The sequence below is a fragment of the Bubalus kerabau genome, chromosome 3, assembly GCF_029407905.1.
Source record: "Bubalus kerabau isolate K-KA32 ecotype Philippines breed swamp buffalo chromosome 3, PCC_UOA_SB_1v2, whole genome shotgun sequence".
Lineage (NCBI taxonomy): Eukaryota > Metazoa > Chordata > Mammalia > Artiodactyla > Bovidae > Bubalus > Bubalus kerabau.
Genome location: NC_073626.1, coordinates 31,624,636 through 31,644,279, shown reverse-complemented (window position 1 = coordinate 31,644,279; position 19,644 = coordinate 31,624,636). Strand labels below are relative to the sequence as shown.

The window sequence follows — 19,644 nt, the reverse complement described above, 5'->3', positions numbered from 1 at the left end:
ACACACACACACACACACACACAAAAACCAGCAACAACATAAAAGGAAACCTAGAAATCCAGTTGCTCAATTCTGTATCCTTTTTCTAACAGCCCTTGAAAGAGCAGGCCGTTGTCTACATACACCATCCCCTTTGTTTCTTCACTAGAGAAAACATTCCTGCCAGCCTAGGAACACTCACTCAGGCAGTACAAGAATAAATATTTACAACTAGCTGGAATTTCCAGTTCTTGGGCACTGAATGCAGATGGCAACTCTCATGCTTAACCGTCTACCCATCGAGCAGTCTTGAACTTGGCAGTCTCTCCCTATCCTACACTGAGTAACCCTTGGTGTTCAGGATTTAAAGAATCTATTGATATGTGAGTTGGAGCTAGTCAAGAACATTCTTCCATCTCTCTTGCCTCTAGAGCCTGGGAATAATTGCAGTGATTCACGCTAAACATTCACCAAGGGTTTTCTCTGGGTCACACTCACCTTATTTCACAACAGCTCAGAGGACAGGCACTAAGGGTGTTCCCATTTTCTCATGGAAAGACTGAGTCAGTGATGCCACGTATGTGACCAGGACAGGAATTTAACCTGGTACACTCTTCACACTGACATCCTGACTTGGAGCCTTTATGTTGATAAACTGCACACCCACCAATTCCCTCCTCCCTCCCTCCTGGGTTTACTCCCTTAGATAAAAGATGAACACCTTTCTTCCCTTCAACAGCAGGTTTCTCTGACAGCAATGCCTCTGTCTTCCCTTGTCTTTGCATTGCCCAAAGTGCCTGGCATAATAGTGCCCATGCAATTTGTTATGTAATACAGATTTAAAAATAAAATTGCATCCTCTCCCTTGCTATTTAGCAGGGGAAACTTAAACTCAGACCAGAAAGTACTGAAAGAAAAACTGTCAAGCTTAAGTTCCATTTTTCCGGCTCTCCTTCAAAAACAAAGCCCAAATAATGCAATTTATTGTAGTCAGTGGGCATTTTCCTGATGAAGAAAGACAGAGTTTATTGCTGGAAACCAATGCTAAGTATTCTTTAGGCCAAAGAAAAAGGATCTCAGGCAGACATGGGGAATGAGCAACAGAAAAAAATCAGTAAGCAGGTAAATCTACATGGAGTATGACCGCGTAAAATCATAATAATTATGCCTTTGGGAGGCTAAGAAATGTGTAGTGTTAAAATGTATGACAGTAAGTCAGAAAGAGAAAAACAAATATATAATATCACTTAATATATGATATCCAGAAAAATAATACAGATGAACATATTTGCAAAGCAGAAACAGAGACACAGGCATAGAGAATGGACATATGGATACTGGCGGACGGACTGGGAGACTGGGATTGAAATATATACACTACTGATGTTATTGTTTAGTTGCTAAGTTGTGTCTGACTCTTTGTGACCCCCTAGACTGTAGCCCACCAGGCTCCTCTGTCCATGAGATTTCCCAGGCACGAATACTGGAGTAAGCTTGCCATTTCCTTCTCCAGAGGATCCTCCTAACCCAAAGACTGAACTGTATCTCTTGCATTGGCAGATGGATTCTTTACCAGGAGCCGCCAGGGAAGCCCATACACTATCAATACTATTAAAATAGATAACTAATGAGAAACTGCTGTATAGCATAGAGAACTCTACTTAGGGATTTGTGGTAAACTAAATGGGAAGGAAATCCAAAAAAGAGGGGATATAACTGATTCATTTTGCTGTACAGCAGAAACGAACACAACATTGTAAAACAACCATACTCCAATAAAAATTATTAATAACTTAAAAAAATAAAATGTATGACAACAAAACACAAGAGGGGGATAAATATGTTTAAAGTCTTTTAGGGCTGTTGTGTTGTCTGGAAAATAATAAAAAGTACACATTTATAAAACAGTTCATAATTTAACTGTGTGTTGTAATCTCTGGGGTATCCATTAAAAGTAAAGTAAAAAAAAAAAAAAAATGTGTACCTAAGAAGTTAATGAGAGGAAAAGTAGAATAATAAAAACACCCTATTAACAAGAAAGGAAAAGGGGAAGAGAACAGATAAGACAAATATAAAAAATAATAAGATGGTATATTTAAACCCAAATATATGAGTAAAGAAAGCATTTTTAAATTACATTAAAAAATGTTACCACACTGAAATTTTCTTAACAACAAAACTGTTAGAATAGATTTTTTAAAACCTTCAATATATTTACTTACAAAAGGCTTTCTTTATAAGACACAGGAAAAAAAAGTTAAAGGATGGAAAAAAGAGACAACATACAATTTGGAAAGTTGTATTAGGCTTTTGTTTTGTTTTTTAAAGAGTTCTGGCAAAGTCCCAGTAATTTCCAACTACTGTCCTTTGCTGATTCTCTCGAAAGTTCATGCCTGGGAAGGAAAGAATAGAGATGATTCTGGAAGGCTGGGGTCCATTTTGTTATTGAACTTGAAAGAAGAGCGTCCTGAGAAACTCAGGCCACACTTCAGATAAGAAAAGAGTCAAGCAGGTGAATGAATAAACAAACTGTGATACACTCAGACAATGAAACAGCACTAAAAACAAATCCACTATCAAGTCATAAACAGACATGGAGGAAGCTTAAATGCAGACGCCTGAGTGAAAGGAGTCAATCTGAAAAACACCCCATGACTCCAACTACACGACATTCTGAAAAAGGCCAATCTGTAAGAGACACTGAAAAAGCTTAGTGGTTGATGGGGGAGGTGTGGGTAGTGGGGAAGAGAGAAATGGGTAAACCATGGAGAACTGTTTGGACAGTGAAAATATTCTGTATGATAATGATGACGTGCATCATTTACCCAGACCCACAGGACACGTACAGCACCTAGAGTGAACTCTAAGGCAAACTATGGACTTTGGGTGCTTATGATATGTCATTATAGGTTCCCTCTTGGTATAAACTCTTTTCTTTTGACTGATACTGATAATGGTGAATGAGGGGGAGGCGGTGCATGTAACTTCCCTCTCAATTTTGTTTTAAACCTGAAACTGCTCTAAAAAATGGTCTTTAAAAAAATTCAAAGAATAGTACACCATAAAGTAAACTGTACTTATAATTTGTTAATGCATAATTTTGTTTTTAAGTCAGACTCTGGATGTGTTTAATACATAAATGGCTAATAGGCTACCAAGGTTAATAATGGACCAGCTGTTCCTGACAGAGGTAACCAAAAGGAACACCAGGACCAATCCTCTGAGTGGAACATAACATAGGTGTTCTCAGGCTCATGAACAGGAAAAAAACATTAACCATTTTAAACACACACACAAAGTCATTTTCACACATTAAGAGCCCATTAACTCCTGGGGCAAAGTCTCAAATTGCCAGCAGTACCACCATACACACAGAATACAAATCCACCAGAAAATGGAAAAACTAAGTCTCAATTAGGCCCCCTGTGTTCTCTGATTCTCTTGTTTGACTCCACAAATCTCAGAGATAAACTAGGAACAAGCTGTACCATTAATAAGAGCTGGCAACCAGAAATCCATGCTCATTGGCTATTAAAATTAGAATCATAGCTGGGTCCACAACACTGCCAGACAATGATCAGATCAGATCAGATCAGTCGCTCAGTCGTGTCTGACTCTTTGCGACCCCATGAATCACAGCACGCCAGGCCTCCCTGTCCATCACCAACTCCCGGAGTTCACTGAGACTCACGTCCATCGAATCAGTGATGCCATCCAGCCATCTCATCCTCTGTCGTCCCCTTCTCCTCCTGCCCCCAATCCCTCCCAGCATCAGAGTCTTTTCCAATGAGTCAACTCTTCGCATGAGGTGGCCAAAGTACTGGAGTTTTAGCTTTAGTATCATTCCTTCCAAAGAAATCCCAGGGCTGATCACCTTCAGAATGGACTGGTTGGATCTCCTTGCAGTCCAAGGGACTCTCAAGAGTCTTCTCCAACACCACAGTTCAAAAGCATCAATTCTTCAGTGCTCAGCCTTCTTCACAGTCCGACTCTCACATCCATACATGCAGATGACACCACCCTTATGGCAGAAAGTGAAGAGGAACTAAAAAGCCTCTTGATGAAAGTGAAAGTGGAGAGTGAAAAAGTTGGCTTAAAGCTCAACATTCAGAAAACGAAGATCATGGCATCTGGTCCCACCACTTCATGGGAAATAGATGGGGAAACAGTAGAAACAGTGTCAGACTTTATTTTTCTGGGCTCCAAACTCACTACAGATGGTGACTGCAGCCATGAAATTAAAAGACGCTTACTCCTTGGAAGGAAAGTTATGACCAACCTAGATAGCATATTCAAAAGCAGAGACATTACTTTGCCAACAAAGGTTCATCTAGTCAAGGCTATGGTTTTTCCTGTGGTCATGTATGGATGTGAGAGTTGGACGGTGAAGAAGGCTGAGCACCGAAGAACTGATGCTTTTGAACTGTGGTGTTGGAGAAGACTCTTGAGAGTCCCTTGGACTGCAAGGAGATCCAACCAGTCCATTCTGAAGGAGATCAGCCCTGGGATTTCTTTGGAAAGCCAGACAATGATGGACATAATTAAAACATGGAACAAGAAGCTTCTGCCCTCTCAGCCTTCATCCCAAAATGCAGGCCACACTAGAACCAAGGAGAAAGCTACAGAATGTTTTAGTGCTTGTCTCTTAAAAAATAAACAACAAAAAATAGATACTAGAATATTTTATATATATGGAGGAAATATGAACAAGGAAAAAACTACTCTCCCTGACATGCAGTCTCCTCCATGGAGTCTGCATCTTTGGGCCCACCTTTCCCAGGACCTAGGACAGAGCCTGGAATAAAGCAAGTGCTCCGTTGATGGAACTCAATGGAACCATCAGAGAAACATACCACGGTTACTTGCCAAGGTCACCTGGTGTAGACTATACTCCACTACCATCATTACCAACCCCAAAAAGAAAGTACTTTAAAGACTAGGAACAAATTCTAAATGACTGCTGAGTGTACACAGAGAAAGAGGACACAGATGTGCAGAAACCAAAAATGAAATAAGTTTTAGGCAAATCTGACCGAACATCGCAAACCTCAGCCAGTCCTCCCAAGAAAGAATGGATTGGCATATAAACCACTATTGGCTCTTCCTCAATTAAAACAAGGATGGCTCCCTCTTTCAAGTTAGCACAGTAAAACAAAGCCCTACCTATCTTTCTCGTGGGTCCTTTCAGCTGTCATTTTTTTAAATGTTTTAAATCACAAAATAATATTTTCATTATAAAAAATAATTTAAAAAATCACTTCTAATTCTACTGCCTAAATAGCATAATATTAGCATTTATGCTTTTTCATTTTCCTATGTTTATTATATTTGTTTTTTCTAATGAGAAATCTCCTTGTGAACCCTTAACAATACCTCGTGCTCATCCTTCCACATTATTAAATATTCCATTTAACCAAATCCTATCACTGCATCAATTATATTTTCTCTTTTTTGGAGGCAATATCAAGGTGATCCAGTGACTTATTCCCAAGTATCTAAATCCTTCTTCAATCTGCTGCTTGCCCTAACAGTTCTTTCCTTAAAGCTGAGACTCCAAGGAAGCACAATGTTTTGCCTCCTGAGTCCCTTTGTTTGAACTGCAGTCTTTTATTTAATTGGAGGCCAAGCATCTCCCTTTTCTTTCCCCAAATCCAGCTACTCAAAACCTTGTTGTAGTTGTGAACCATATTTAATTGAGATGGTTTCTCAGAAAGTCACAGGACACCATGTGTGCTTTTGAATGCTTACCCCTGCCTCTATTAGTAAATCTTTTTTTCTGAACTTCCACATTTCAAAGGAGTTAAAAATATACCAAGATTGTAAAGCAATCATCCTTCAATTAAAAATAAATTTTAAAAAGTATACTAGGAGCTTTAAAGACTACCTTCAGAGTCAATTAGCACCAACAAACTTTTATCCAGTCAGTCACTTAGATAAAAGATTCACCTGATGAATGTTTATTTCAATTATGAAGTACACAGCTAGTATAGAAAGATGAAGGCATTTGGACTTCTTAAATATATAAAATTGAGTCCCTTGATACACAAATGTGGTGCAGAATGATAGCAGATTAGAGTGGACCAGGGAAACAACTCTCTCCCTCACTCTTTTAGGTAATGAGTTTGGACCACCGGAAAAGAACACAGGCAGAATGGTCTTTTAAATTTTAAGTGGTTTTTATCACATCTCAGCGGCAGTGTTTTTCCTTGAGAATACATTGCAAAACTTCAATCGAAATCTGAGAACTATGATTCAATAGCCAAATTTGTAGTTAATTCACAGCCTTTCAGAGAAGTACCTTATGATTAAGCAAGGGCTAAGTAAATACATCATGACTGTAACTATGCTATGTAGAACACCTTCAGTAGGTCAGGCATTTTATATACTTTACTCCTAGAGTCTTAATGAAGTCGGGTAAGAACTGAGATAACAGAGGCTTAGAAAGTTGAAGTGAAACATACTTGGTCAGTCAGCTAGTGTCAGAGCCAGGGTTCCTATCCCGTGCTTCCTGATGCCGAAACCGGGGCTCATGGACCAACAACTATAAATAAATCACCCTCCCAGGTCCCCTCAGTTTCATCTGAGACACTGACTGGACAAGCCCAGGGAGAAATATCAATCTTGTTACTAAACACTGCCAGCCCCACCTGCATCCTCGCGGTTACTTGGTGATAAGAGGGAGCCTTCTTAAACCACACCACAGAAAACATCGGCTGTTAGAGGAAGGGAATAGAGAAAAGTCTTCCTCCTTGCTTTTGTTCAAAGTGTGTTATGCAAAATGAAACTGTAAATTGGGGAAAAAAGGGAATAGATCTAGATGTACAGTTTGATGCCAGAATCCATCCCTAAGGCAAAGATTCTGTTTTGTACATTAGAAGCACTTACAGGGCTTTTAAATATACTGATTCCTAAAAGTACTCGTTCTGAGTCCTGTCCTCAGAAATTCTAATTTGGTCTACAGTGAGGTCCAAGTACCAGAATTTTTTAAAAGTTCTCTAGATGATTAATGGAAAACCGCTTAGAAGCACTGCCCTAGAAGAGGTGTGTGTGTGTGTGTGTGTGTGTGTGTGTGTGGTCTACAATGAGGTCCAATTACCAGAATTTTTTAAAAGTTCTCTAGATGATTAATGGGAAACCGCTTAGAAGCACTGCCCTAGAAGAGGTGTGTGTGTGTGTGTGTGTGTGAAGCTAAATAGCAACGAGCAGTTCTTTTCTCTTCTGACATATACCTGGTAAAATCTGGAGCTCAGGGACCTAAAGGTTAGTGGGAAGGACAGACAGCTGGGCTGCGTTACCTGGGCCGTATCCTCCATGAGGCCACGGATCTTCTCCACCACATCGTTGCGCCGGTGCTGGCGCAGGGCGCTAATTAACTGGGCCAGGCTGGCCTCGGGGCCCCGGATGGTCCAGTGCTGCAGCGCTGCGTAGGCGCGCTCGTGGTCCGCCGTGTACCCGTTGGAGAAAGCGGCCACCTCTCTCTCACTGGCATTGCACAGAAACTGATAGATATCCTTCCACTGACTTCCCACTTGGGCTGCTACCAGCTTCAGGATGTCAATACCTATACCAGACACAAAACAAAATAAAGAAAAAATACAGAAACATGAGGGCTTTATAGAAGGCCGTTCTGTTTTAACAAACTTAACGAAGCATGCTTTCCCATGCTCTAATCAGGGGAATGCAGTGTCTTCTAGAAGCACTTGGCATACGCCGCCCATCCTTGGGATGAGTTAGCCCCCCTCCTGCAAACGTCACCTCAGGAAAGTGGAACCGGAAGAAGGAGCAACCTGGAAGAATAATAAATTGCCCCTTAAAGATGTTTTGAAAGCCAAACTCAAAGTACTCAAGGTGAGTCCTTTATTTGCTGCTAAAAACTGGAATCAAAATAAACAAGAGGCTCCCAGATGAAAAAAAAAAATGGTGACTTCATGAAATCTAGAAAAAGATAAGTCACAGGTTCAAACTGCAGTGGAGTTAATCCAGCACTGTCTGGGTAAAGGGTGTTGAGAGTCGAGGCTATGGTGTCCAATACACAAACTGACAAAACACCCATCTGATCCAGTCCAATTCCTTCTCACGCTTTAAAATACTGTACTCAAAAGGCAACTTTCTCATCTATTATTATTCAGTCTCCTAAGTTGACTTGCACAGTTATAATGAAGACAACAGCAAAATAATAGTATAATAACAATAGCTACTATCTTCCAGATATTATGTGAAGGCATTAGCTCCTGGAACATTTTTATAAAGTATTAACATTTCAATTGTCTGGGTTTAAAAAAAAAAAGAAAAGTAAGATAATTTGCCCAATATCACAAAGGTAGGCAGGATGGATTTTGAACCCAACTCACTGGATACCGAGTCATTCTAGCTCATTGGTTACTTGTAAATCTGTCAGCGTGGATCTGTAGTTCCCAGATCTGATGATCAGAGTGTGAAATGCCAAAATCAAATCTTGGGGTCTGATAACTAGGATAAGCACCTGGCATCCACCTGCTGTGAAGTAGGGGCTTCCCTGCATGGCAAAATTTGGTGTCCTCCTTTATAAGGCACCATCTCTCTGCAATTATGCATTGGCTTTGCCCAAATGTATCCAATATAACCCCACTGTAAGGGCTCTGGTAGTTACTACCACAGGTGAATGAGTCCTCTGAGTCAACACCATATCGTTCAATAGCCATACTCACATGCCCAGATACCAGAGTTATTATAGCTAACAATGTCGGCTAACTGTAGCTAGCAAAGATGATGTGGTATATATATATACATGGTGGAATACTACTCAGCCATAAAAAATGAAATAGTGCCATTTGAGCAACATGGATAGACCTAGAGATTATCTTACTAAGTAAGTCAGAAACAGACAAATAACATATGATACCACTTATATATGGTATCTAAAATATGACACAAATGAACTTAGTTACAAAACAGATTCACAGATGTAGAAACAAACTTATGGTTACCAAAGGGGAAAAGGAGTGAGGGATGAATGAATTAGGAGTTTGGGATTAGCAGATACAAACTACTATATAAAAAATAGATAAGCAACAAGGTCCTACTGTGTAGCATAGGGAACTATATTCAATACCTTGTAATAAACCACAATGGAAAAGAATCTGAAAAAGAATATATATGTGTCAAACTGAATCATTTCAGTGTACTCCAGAAACTAACACAACATTGTAAACACAATAATGTAAACATTATACTTCAATTTTTAAAATAAAAATCTTGGAAAAAAGGCTTTAAAGTATTTACTACTCAAAAAAAAAAAAAAAAAATGGAGTCAAGTTCCCAAGTGAAGCTTGGGGAAGAAAGCAAAGGAAGAAGAGTTTACCAGGATGGTTAATTGAATTTTTCAATTAACTAGAGGTTTGTCAGGAGGGAAAAAAAAACAAAACATTTTTTGCTCCAAGTAAAATAAACTATCCATTTGTGCCTAAGAAGAGAGCACTAAGAATTCCAGAAGTGTCCTTGTAAATGGAAGACTCTGTGGTTTGCACAGCCATGGAAATCCTTCCTCAGTCACAGCATGCCACTGAGGCAGATGACTTGGAAGACTGCGAATATCCTGAACCAATCCCCCGAAAATGGTTTCAGAAAGTAAGTGCCTGGTAGCAGGCTGCTTTCTTGAAAACTGTAAAAGTGGGATACCACACTTTGAGAAATGACTGTACTTCTCACACTATTTTCCCTGGCGGTGTGAGATACACTTGAACCCACTGCTTGTTAGTTTTCATAGCAATCGTTTAGCGATACGTAGCTTTTGATTTCAAGCGAACAGACTCCTCAAAAAAAAAAAAAAGTCCTATTTAAAACCCCACAGGTAACTTTCAGAAGCAAACCGGTTATTTGTGGTTGATGTAGTCAATTCTTCCAAACACCAAAAGGCTGCTTTGTCCCTGAATCTTAATGTAGGTCAAATCGAGGAAGGCCCACAGTGTCTTGCATGGAAACATGACTGTGTTTTCTTGTACGTGGGACCTTTGCTTAAATCTTCGTGATGCCAGTGACAGTGTGGCTCTGGGCAAACCACTAACTGTCATGTTCATTTCCTCGTTTGTACAGTGGAGATACTCAGGACGGTCCCTGGGGATCAGCTGATTAACATTTTCTATAGAGTCGATTTATTTTTGGAAGTACCCCATCATTATAAATGCTCCATACACTGAGCACTACAACTTAAGACAAAATGCATTTCTGATGCAAACACACAGGCTTTATGGAGTAATTACAGAGTTTAAAAGGCTTACGCTTAACAATAGCTCCTTCTTCCAAAAGCCAGCATTTATACTTTTCTTTCAGCCACAAAAATTACAAAAAAAAAAAAAAAAGGAAAACACGAAGAATGGGTGCAATGAGATTTTCCTTCAACTAAGATTGACTGGAAGCTAAATTTAAGGATCATGAATCAGGTTTCACCTTATTCTTCTACTATGTAAACATGGAGTCAACTCATGTGAACCAGCCTGGCCCACTGTAGAGCTGATAAAGACAAAGATGGCAGAGGCAACCACTAGCTCTGGAGACCCCAGCCTGTCAGCCTAGCACAGGATCACAGACCACCACAGAAGAAGACCACTCTGAACTAGCCCATGACTCTAGGTGTACCTTGCCCAATCCCACCATCACCACCAAAGGGAAAAGAAAAACCTGCAGAGTATTTCAAGAGTATTCACTGGGCAGCCACTGTGTGCTAACTGTTTGCTGGAGACTGAAAGCCCTTGTGAGATTTTAAGACAAAGAGTTTAGCACCAAGAAAATGAAGTCATGCCGATGGAGCACAAAATTTGATGGGATCTGAAAGTGTTCTTTGTTTAGAAAAAAAGTTTCAGGCAAAATCAGTAATACAAGCATAGGAAATGCAGTAGAATGATTAACGGAGATCACTACCTCTGGGGAGGGAGGGGGGCATTATTGAACAGGTGCACAGAGGGGACTTCAAAGGTATCCACAAGGTTCAACTTCCAAAGCTGCATGGTGGGAAAACAGGTCTTTGTATTTTATTACTGTACTTGATATTTATTTTTATTTTATTATTCCTTTTAAAGCTATATATGTAACATATATATAACACTTCTACAGACATGTATTCATATACAACTCATATATACACATACTATTATGTGGGATATATAAATTTTCTTTAAGTGTTTAATTTTATTGGTGAGGAATCTCATGGAGTAAGATTAGAGACTAGTTTTAAGGCTGCCTAGCTAGCTCGGAGAAGGCGATGGCACCCCACTCCAGTACTCTTGCATGGAAAATCCCATGGATGGAGGAGCCTGGTAGGCTGCAGTCTATGGGGTCGCAAAGAGTCGGACACAACTGAGCGACTTCACTTTCACTTTTCACTTTCATGCATTGGAGAAGGAAATGGCAACCCACTCCAGTGTTCTTGCCTGGAGAATCCCAGGGATGGGGAGCCTGGTGGGCTGCCGTCTATGGGGTCGTACAGAGTCGGACACGACTGAAGCAACTTAGCAGGAGCTAGCTAATGGTACCTCTGCTGTGGATCATATGGAATGTGGTGTCATAGAGGAACATTATTATTCGCTTGAATTCTGCTCCTAGGGCACAGCCCACATATGAATGCACTCAGGGTTGGCCATGACGTGTGTGCTTCTTCCTGGCCTGTTATTACTGACCAAGCAGATGCTGGGAAAGTTTTTCTCTGAGGATACCAACTGTAGTTCTTTAAACTATGGTCCCTTTTAAAAAAATAAAAAAAGGAAGTTTCAGCAAGCTTTTTCTGTACAGGGCGAGAGTAAATACTGAGAACTACACAGTCTCTGCTGCAGGTTCTCAATTCTGTTGTTAGATGACAGCAGCCATAAGCAACACAAATAAGCCCATGTGCTGATAGCAGTTTAAACTGCTTTAAACCAGGACGTACGGAATGAAAACAGCGAAGAGACGAATGTGTTTAAGCATAAGCTTTTTGCTGGTACTACATTCTCATCAGTTACAAGACTGAAGTATCAAATGGCAAAAAGACTTAGAAAAGCACTGTGTTAAAAGAAACACACACAAAAAAATGAAAGTTCCTGCTCCAATGATTAACCTCACTGTGAAAGGCTAGTGAAATTGAGATGCAGACCAAGTCCCTGCTTGGCAGGGCGCCCTGGTCATCTGTCCATCAAAGTTCTGAGAATTTTCACTGAAGACAGTCACTAGGTGTGGAATCAATCTTAACTTGTTTAGCCAAACTTCTTTTTCCTTAGGTTGAAAAGCAATATAATTGTCAACCCACGAAAGTGCTGACTGATGGGCAATGAGGTTAACTTCGCTTTTCTTGTGTTTGCAGGTCCTGGAGCTCTGGGGGATGGTAGAAGTTTCTAAAGAACTCACTGAAGGAGTCAAGTCCTACAAATCAGGGGCTGTAGTAGCCAGGGGCTGCACTAGCCAGGGGCTGCATCTGAGAAGGTGGGCCTGGCCCAAGGGAAATGGCTTGTGATTTTTAAGTTGCAAGTAGTAGAAAGATCACGAACGTATAAATCCCAAGATATGGTTTCAAACTCTGTGACCTGTTAGTTGTGTGACTTTGGGGCAAATGACTTGTAAGATTTCAGTGTCCTCATCAGTAAAATGAAAATACCACTTTTATTTCATAGGCCGGATAAGGAGATGGATGGGGTCAAGTGTTAAAACTATAAAGCACCTTGCTTCTCCTTCCTCTGTTTCTTCCACTTCTGGACCAGGGTCACTGGAGCAACGAATCTGAAAGGTAGGAGGAGTTCTACAAAGACAGAGGCTGTTAGCACCAGGATCACGGGCACGGAACGATGAAGCCAGGCTCCAGCATCCCAACCTCCTGGGTTTCTTGAAATCTCTCTAGTATATGTCTGAAGGGGCATCATTGCTCAAGACAATAGCCACCCACAGAAAGGGACGGGTGAAAGGTCAATGCCGCCTCCCCTGCCACATGCAGAGCATCAAGACAGCACTCGGGGGCTCCCTCTTCTGAGTGAGCAGAATGCCCAGCTCCACCCTGAGGGAGCTCAAGAAACAGGGATGAGGTTATCGTGAAAGACACAGTATTTTCCCAAACATTATAAAACCCTGAGTTAGATATGATCTGGGTGACAATCCTCTCTGGAGGCTCATTTCTTTTCAAGCTCCATGTCAATGCCAGCATGCAAGAAAGGGTTCGTCCTCTTTTAATAACAACCCAAACTGACTTTTATAAAGAAAGTATTAAAGCTCCTTTCTTCTGGAGATAAACATCTGAAATGAGTGCCATCATTAAGAAGCCACTGTAAAGCCTTCCCTGGAAGAGATACAAAAATCAGTGATAAAAGAACTGGAGGAAACAGAGGTCATGTGGACCCCACGATACAGCCCTCTGAATTTCATGCTATACAACCATGAGGTACAGGAATGAGTACATCGAAGGGATGAATGTGTTTAGTATAAGCTTTTTGCTGGTACTGCATTCTCATCATTTAAAAAGATTTCCACTGCATCTCCCATCCTTGTGAAATGTATAGCAGTTCTCATTATCCTTCTAGAAAAAGAAGTGGGAGAAGAGGAGGGACAAATAATGAAAAAACTCTCATGGAAGCAATTAGTACACAAACTCTTCCTGGGACAGATGACTCCACAGTTATCCCTGTGCTGGTTTCTACACACACACACACACACACACACAGTCTACACACATACACACACACACACACACACAGTCTCCTGAGACATACATGTGGAAAACAGGACACATGAGCTCAAAACCACTTCACTTCTACCCCCAGCCTGACTCCTGACCCCAAACATGCTCTTCACCAACACCTGTTGTAATCTCAAGTTTGCCAACAGCAGACACAGGGCAAAGATGGACACAACACATATAATGTTTGTATAGAGCAATGTAGGTCAAGTTCAGAAATCTGAATAAAAGCCTAGCTTTAGCATTCCATGATGCCCTGTACAACAGTCATGTTCTCAGAGATGCCTTTTCTAGACCTCTTTTGCCTGAGCCCCATGCCTGCTCTCATCACCATGATCCACACCAACTCCCGGAACCTAGCAATAATAAAAAGTACAATGAGTATCTCTGAATGAATGAATGAATGAATGGGAGCCATTTTGTCATCCCATCCCTCTTGCCTAAACTGCTCACCCCTACCATTTATCATCCCCTTAGTCTGTAACTTAAACCCCTGAGAATGTGAGGGACCAAAGGCTATCACATCCTTGCTGTGTGGTCTGGCCAGATCGACAGTCTTTATCATGACCAGAAGTTAGGCCAACGTGTGGCTGTCAGTGAGGGGAACCCACGCTTCCCGGCACAGGAACCCAGCTGTTGTGCAAGAACCTCTCCCTCTGCCAGGGGTTCCATGGAGGGTGGTCCACTGTTTGCACATCCGAGCCCAGAACTCATGAGGCAAAGAGGTCCCACCAGGGTGGAAACCTCCTCCAGAGATAAGCTATCCAAGCCATGGTCTGTCTGGCCTGATAACACAGTAAATGCTCCTAAAAGTAGACACCCCACACATGAATGTGTTTTGCAGTAACCAGCATGTCATAGGATGGTTAGAACATGCTCTATCGGGACTTCCCTGGCAATCCAGTGGTTAAGACTCTGCACTTCCACTGCAGGGGGCACAGGTTCAATTTCTGGTGGAGGAGCTAAGATCCCGCATGGTCAAAACATAAAAACACACTGTATCTACAACGATCACTCCCAAAAGCATCACACAGAAAACTGCTTCATCCACGCTGGGAACTTGGTTTGCCCCAAGTTAAAAATACTCCTTCCCTGTGGAGGTGAAAAGCTGGGGGAACTGTTTCAATTTCATTTGAAACCCTAATCTGGTTTCCAAGGCAGAATTCATCACTATTTTGTTGGAGGTTCAATGGGCAATCATTACAAGCTCAGATGAATCTAGGGAGCCGCTAAAAACCACCGTGCAAAGGTCTCGCGGTTTACGGAGGAACTGTTTACCAAGGGCAAACTCTGTCAAGACAGTAGATGGTTTTCCAGATGGAAGATATCAATTTCACTGATGCTGTGAGGACAACTAATAACCTTTTCTTTCATTTCTCAGAGGAACACACACACACAAAAACCACAAAGCCAAAAATGCCCTCTTCCTTCATCTTAGCCTGTATCTGAAGATGCTGATTTATTCATTCAACAAAAATGCACTGAGCTCTTACTGAGCATCAGACACAATTCTAGGCACTGGGCAGTGGCAATGAATGAAGCAACACAAAATCCTTCCCTGGTGAAGCCTACATTCAGTTGGGGGATACGGGAAGTAATGAAATTCCATGTGTTAGACAGCCAGCCAGGAGAGCTAGGGAAGAAAAGAGAGCAGAGGGAAAGCGACGGAGCAGGCTGGGCTGCAATTTTAGATATGGGCCTGCTCCCTGGTATCTCAGAGAAGGGTCCACTGAGCTAACGTTGGAATCAAGCCCTAGAGGTGAGGGAGCGAGCCCTGTGGAGAGAGAACACCAGATGCAAAGGGAGGAAGGGTGTTGACCCGTACACTGAAGGGCAGGAAGGCCGGTGTGGCTGAAGCAAGTGAGCCATGGGGAACATGGTGGGCATTGGAGGCTGGAGCTGACTGGCTGGCAGGGGAGCACAGATCACACTGGGCCTCCAGGCTGCTGCTGTGCATGCAATGGAAAGCCACTGGGGTCTTTGACTTTTCAATGACACGAATGACACTATCTGACTTACATCGAACAGGATCACTCTGGCCATTGTGTCAGGAATAAACTAAAAGGGCCACAGGCAAAAGCAGAGCAACCAGTTAAGATGTCAAGGCAATGATTCAGGAGAGAGGTGACAGTGGCTTGGGCCAGGGTGGTGGTTGCGAAAAGGAGGGGAAATGGTCGGCTTCTGCATCTGTTTTGAAGGTAGAGCAGGTGGGATTGGCTAATGGATCTAATATGGGGTGAGAAAGAAGGAAAGGAGTTAAGGATGACTATAACATGTGTGCGTGCTCAGTCGTATCCAACTCTTTGCAACCCCATGGACTGCAGCCCACCAGGCTTTTCTGTCCTTGAAATTCTCCAGGCAAGAATACTGGAGTAGGTTGCCATTTCCTACTCCAGGCGATCTTCCCAACCTAGGGATGACTTTAAGGTTCTGCTTTTATCAGGGGGAAGACTGGAGGCGCCATCTTCTGCACTGGGTAACTGATGTGGACTGGATGGTTCAGGATTCAGATTTTCCCATCTGAAGTGGGAGGTGCCTATTGGACATCTGGGTCCATCAGGCAGGTGGGAGGCATTCTGCCTGAGTTCAAGTGCAGGATCCAGGCTGGGAAGATGCACTTGGAAATGAGCAGCGGATACATGGTATGTAAAGCCATGGGTCACCCAGGGAGGGAATGTGTGCAGATGGAGTCTGCTCTCCATTATTCAGAGGTTGGGTCCAAGAGGAGGACCTAGCCAAGGAGCTGAAGAAGGAACAGCCAGAGCGGTGGGAGGAGACCCAAAGGAAGGAAGAAAGGAACCCAGGGAGCCAACAGGCCATAGCGGAAAACTCAGAACTGAACAACGCAGTTAGAATCAGGCTGTCAGACTTCATGGAAAAGAGGCAGGACTGGGGCTAAAAGATTGCCACCATATTTTAGACATTCTAAGATATCTGAAAGCACTTTTTAAAAATTGCAGTACAGCTGATTTATAATGTTTTAGGCATACAGCAAAGTGATTCAGATATACAGAGTGGCTGACAGATAGGTACTCTTTTTCAGATTCTTTTCCAGTATAGGCTATTACAAGATATTGAATATAGTTCCTTGTGCTATATGGTAGGACCTTATCACTTATCTATTTTATATATAGTGAAAGTTGCTCAGTTGTTTCTGACTCTTTGCGACTACATGGACTCTATAGTCCATGGAATTCTCCAGGACAGAAAACTGCAGTGGGTAGCCTTTCCCTTCTCCAGGGGATCTTCCCAACTCAGGGATCAAACCCAGGTTACCCACATTGCAGGTGGATTCTTTCCCAGCTGAGCCACAGGGAAGCCCTATATATAGATAGTAGTGTGTATCTGTTAATCCCAAACTCCTAATTTATCCCTCACTCACCCCTTCTCCCTTTGGTAACCACACATTTATTCTCCATATCTGTGAGCCTGTTTTGTAAATAAGTTCATTTGTATCATTTTTTTAGATTCTACATATAAGTGATATGTTTTTAATCAATGCCTTTCCATAGCTCAGTTGCAGTTTTTTTTTTCTTATAAAATAACAGTGTATCCACAATCAGTGGCATCTTTAATTTGACAAAATATAGTAAGAATTTTTTTAATTTGTAAACTTGAACCCACCTACTTTTTACAATTTGACATATTAGCAACCCAACACATCAAATTCTGTACACACATTACAAGGGTAACAACTAATTACTCATGAAGAGTGATCAACAGAATTCTAGCAACTCTTCCTCCTCTGCAAAATCTGCTTACATAAACCTGACCAAGTTAATTCAAGGACACTCACTGGTAAGGAACTTTTTTTCCCTGCTTGTATTTTAGCCCTACGTGGTGAAAATGCTGATGTGTTTTTCCAGTATCCCAAATAGCTTAAATTCAAAAACTGTTCGTTAGATAAATGAGAGACTAAAATATACATCAAAAACAAATATGCTCAGTAGCTCAGTCGTGTCTGACTCTTTGGAACCCCAGGGACTGTAGCTAGCCAGGCTCCTCTGTCCATGGGATTTTCCCAGTAAGAGTAACAGGAGTGGGTTGCCGTTTCCTCCTCCATAAAACATAAATACCTGTCCTCTAAAGTCTAGAGGAAGAAGTCACCATAGGGTGGGCCTGGGGAGGACACCAGCCTTCCAAGGGCAAAGGCCACACCTCCCTCCACTCTGCACGAGGAAATGCTTTTGAAGTTGTCAGGGTAAGAGGCTTTTCTCCTGCAATGGCTGTGTGTGCTTTATAATTTTCAAACATCCTAGAATCTACCGAAAGGTGCTGTCTGCTGGAAACAGCATTACTGGAAGCAGAGGTGGCAAAGACAGAGGGCGGAGAGTTGGGGACTGGAAAGCAGCCCGCCTGTTCCCCGTGAGATGACTGCAGCCCTAAGGACACAGCAAGGACCGGGCAGCCTCGTCAATGGAAGAATCTGCTCCCTTCAGCCCGGCTCCCCGGTGTTTACACTTCAAGTCTACTTCCCATAGGAAATTTGGGCTGACAGACAGGATGACTGTCTGGAATCTGGAGTCCAGGAGGCTTCTGGCAAAGAAAGGAGGGTTTCCTGGTTGCAGCTGCTGCTGCCATCCAGGGCTGAGAAAAGCACTACCAAGTTCAACAGATGTGAGCTCCTATGAGCACAACTCCATCACCTCGGGCTTCTTTGAAACAGCTTTTCTGTTTCCAAACGGCCCTCAGAGCCTGCAGCCCTTGGGTACCTGGCTTGAGAATGCTTCCACTGCAAGCAATCCAAGAAAAAGGGAAAAGGAGGTAATCGGAGTGGCTTCCATGAAGGCAAACTCATTACTGATGACAATTTTATGGTTGTTTTATTTCAGAACAAGTTGGGTTTTGCTAAGGGAAATAAAATTTTCTTGACTGGGCATGGTAAAAAAAAAACAGTCAACCACAGAAACCTAGAAATTTCTAACACTGGAAAAATTAAAATCCGCATTTTTTTATAAATCCAGACTCTGAGAATCAGAGAGCAGTGTCCAGAGTCAGATCAGTGCCTGAGATTAAAACCTGGCACTACTTCTTTATAGCTGTGTGACCCTGGGCAAGTGACTCTCTGCACCTCGGTTTTCCCACCAGTTAGAACTGGACATGGAACAACAGACTGGTTCCAAATAGGAAAAGGAGTCCGTCAAGGCTGTATATTGTCACCCTGCTTACTTAACTTATATGGCAGAGTACATCATGAGAAACGCTGGGCTGGAAGAAGCACAAGCTGGAATCAAGATTGCCAGGATAAGTATCAATAACCTCAGATATGCAGATGACACCACCCTTATGGCAGAAAGTGAAGAACTAAAGAGCCTCTTGATGAAAGTGAAAGAGGAGAGTGAAAAAGTTGGCTTAAAGCTTAACATTCAGAAAACTAAGTAAGATCATGGCATCTGGTCCCATCACTTCATGGGAAATAGATGGGGAAACAGTGGAGACAGTGTCAAACTTTATTTTTTTGAGCTCCAAAATCACTGCAGATGGTGATCGCAGCCATGAAATTAAAAGACGCTTACTCCCTAGAAGGAAAGTTATGACCAACCTAGATAGCATATTCAAAAGCAGAGACATTACTTTGCCAACAAAGGTCCATCTAGTCAAGGCTATGGTTTTTACAGTGGTCATGTATGGATGTGACAGTTGGACTGTGAAGAAAGCTGAGCACTGAAAAATTGAGGCTTTTGAACTGTGGTGTTGAAGACTCCTGAGAGTCCCTTGGACTGCAAGGAGATCCAACCAGTCCATTCTAAAGGAGATCAGCCCTGGGTGTTCTTTGGAAGGACTGATGCTAAAGCTGAAACTCCAATACTTTGGCCACCTCGTATGAAGAGTTGACTCATTGGAAAAGCCTCTGATGCTGGGAGGGATTGGGGGAAGGAGGAGAAGGGGATGACAGAGGGTGAGATGGCTGGATGGCATCACCGACTCGATGGACATGAGTTTGGGTGAACTCTGGGAGTTGGTGATGGACAGGGAGGCCTGGCGTGCTGCGATTC

The 19,644-nt window shown here is 42.2% G+C and overlaps 1 protein-coding gene across 1 annotated transcript in view; it reads right to left on the bottom strand.

The window, feature by feature from the left end:
• Window positions 1-19,644, bottom strand: part of TNFRSF21 (TNF receptor superfamily member 21) — a 66,511-nt gene that overhangs the window by 21,782 nt on the left and 25,085 nt on the right. Inside the window, exon 4 of the mRNA XM_055571243.1 lies at window positions 7,275-7,540. Within this exon, the coding sequence (XP_055427218.1) occupies window positions 7,275-7,540 (266 nt within the window). The remainder of the gene's footprint in view (window positions 1-7,274; window positions 7,541-19,644) is intronic.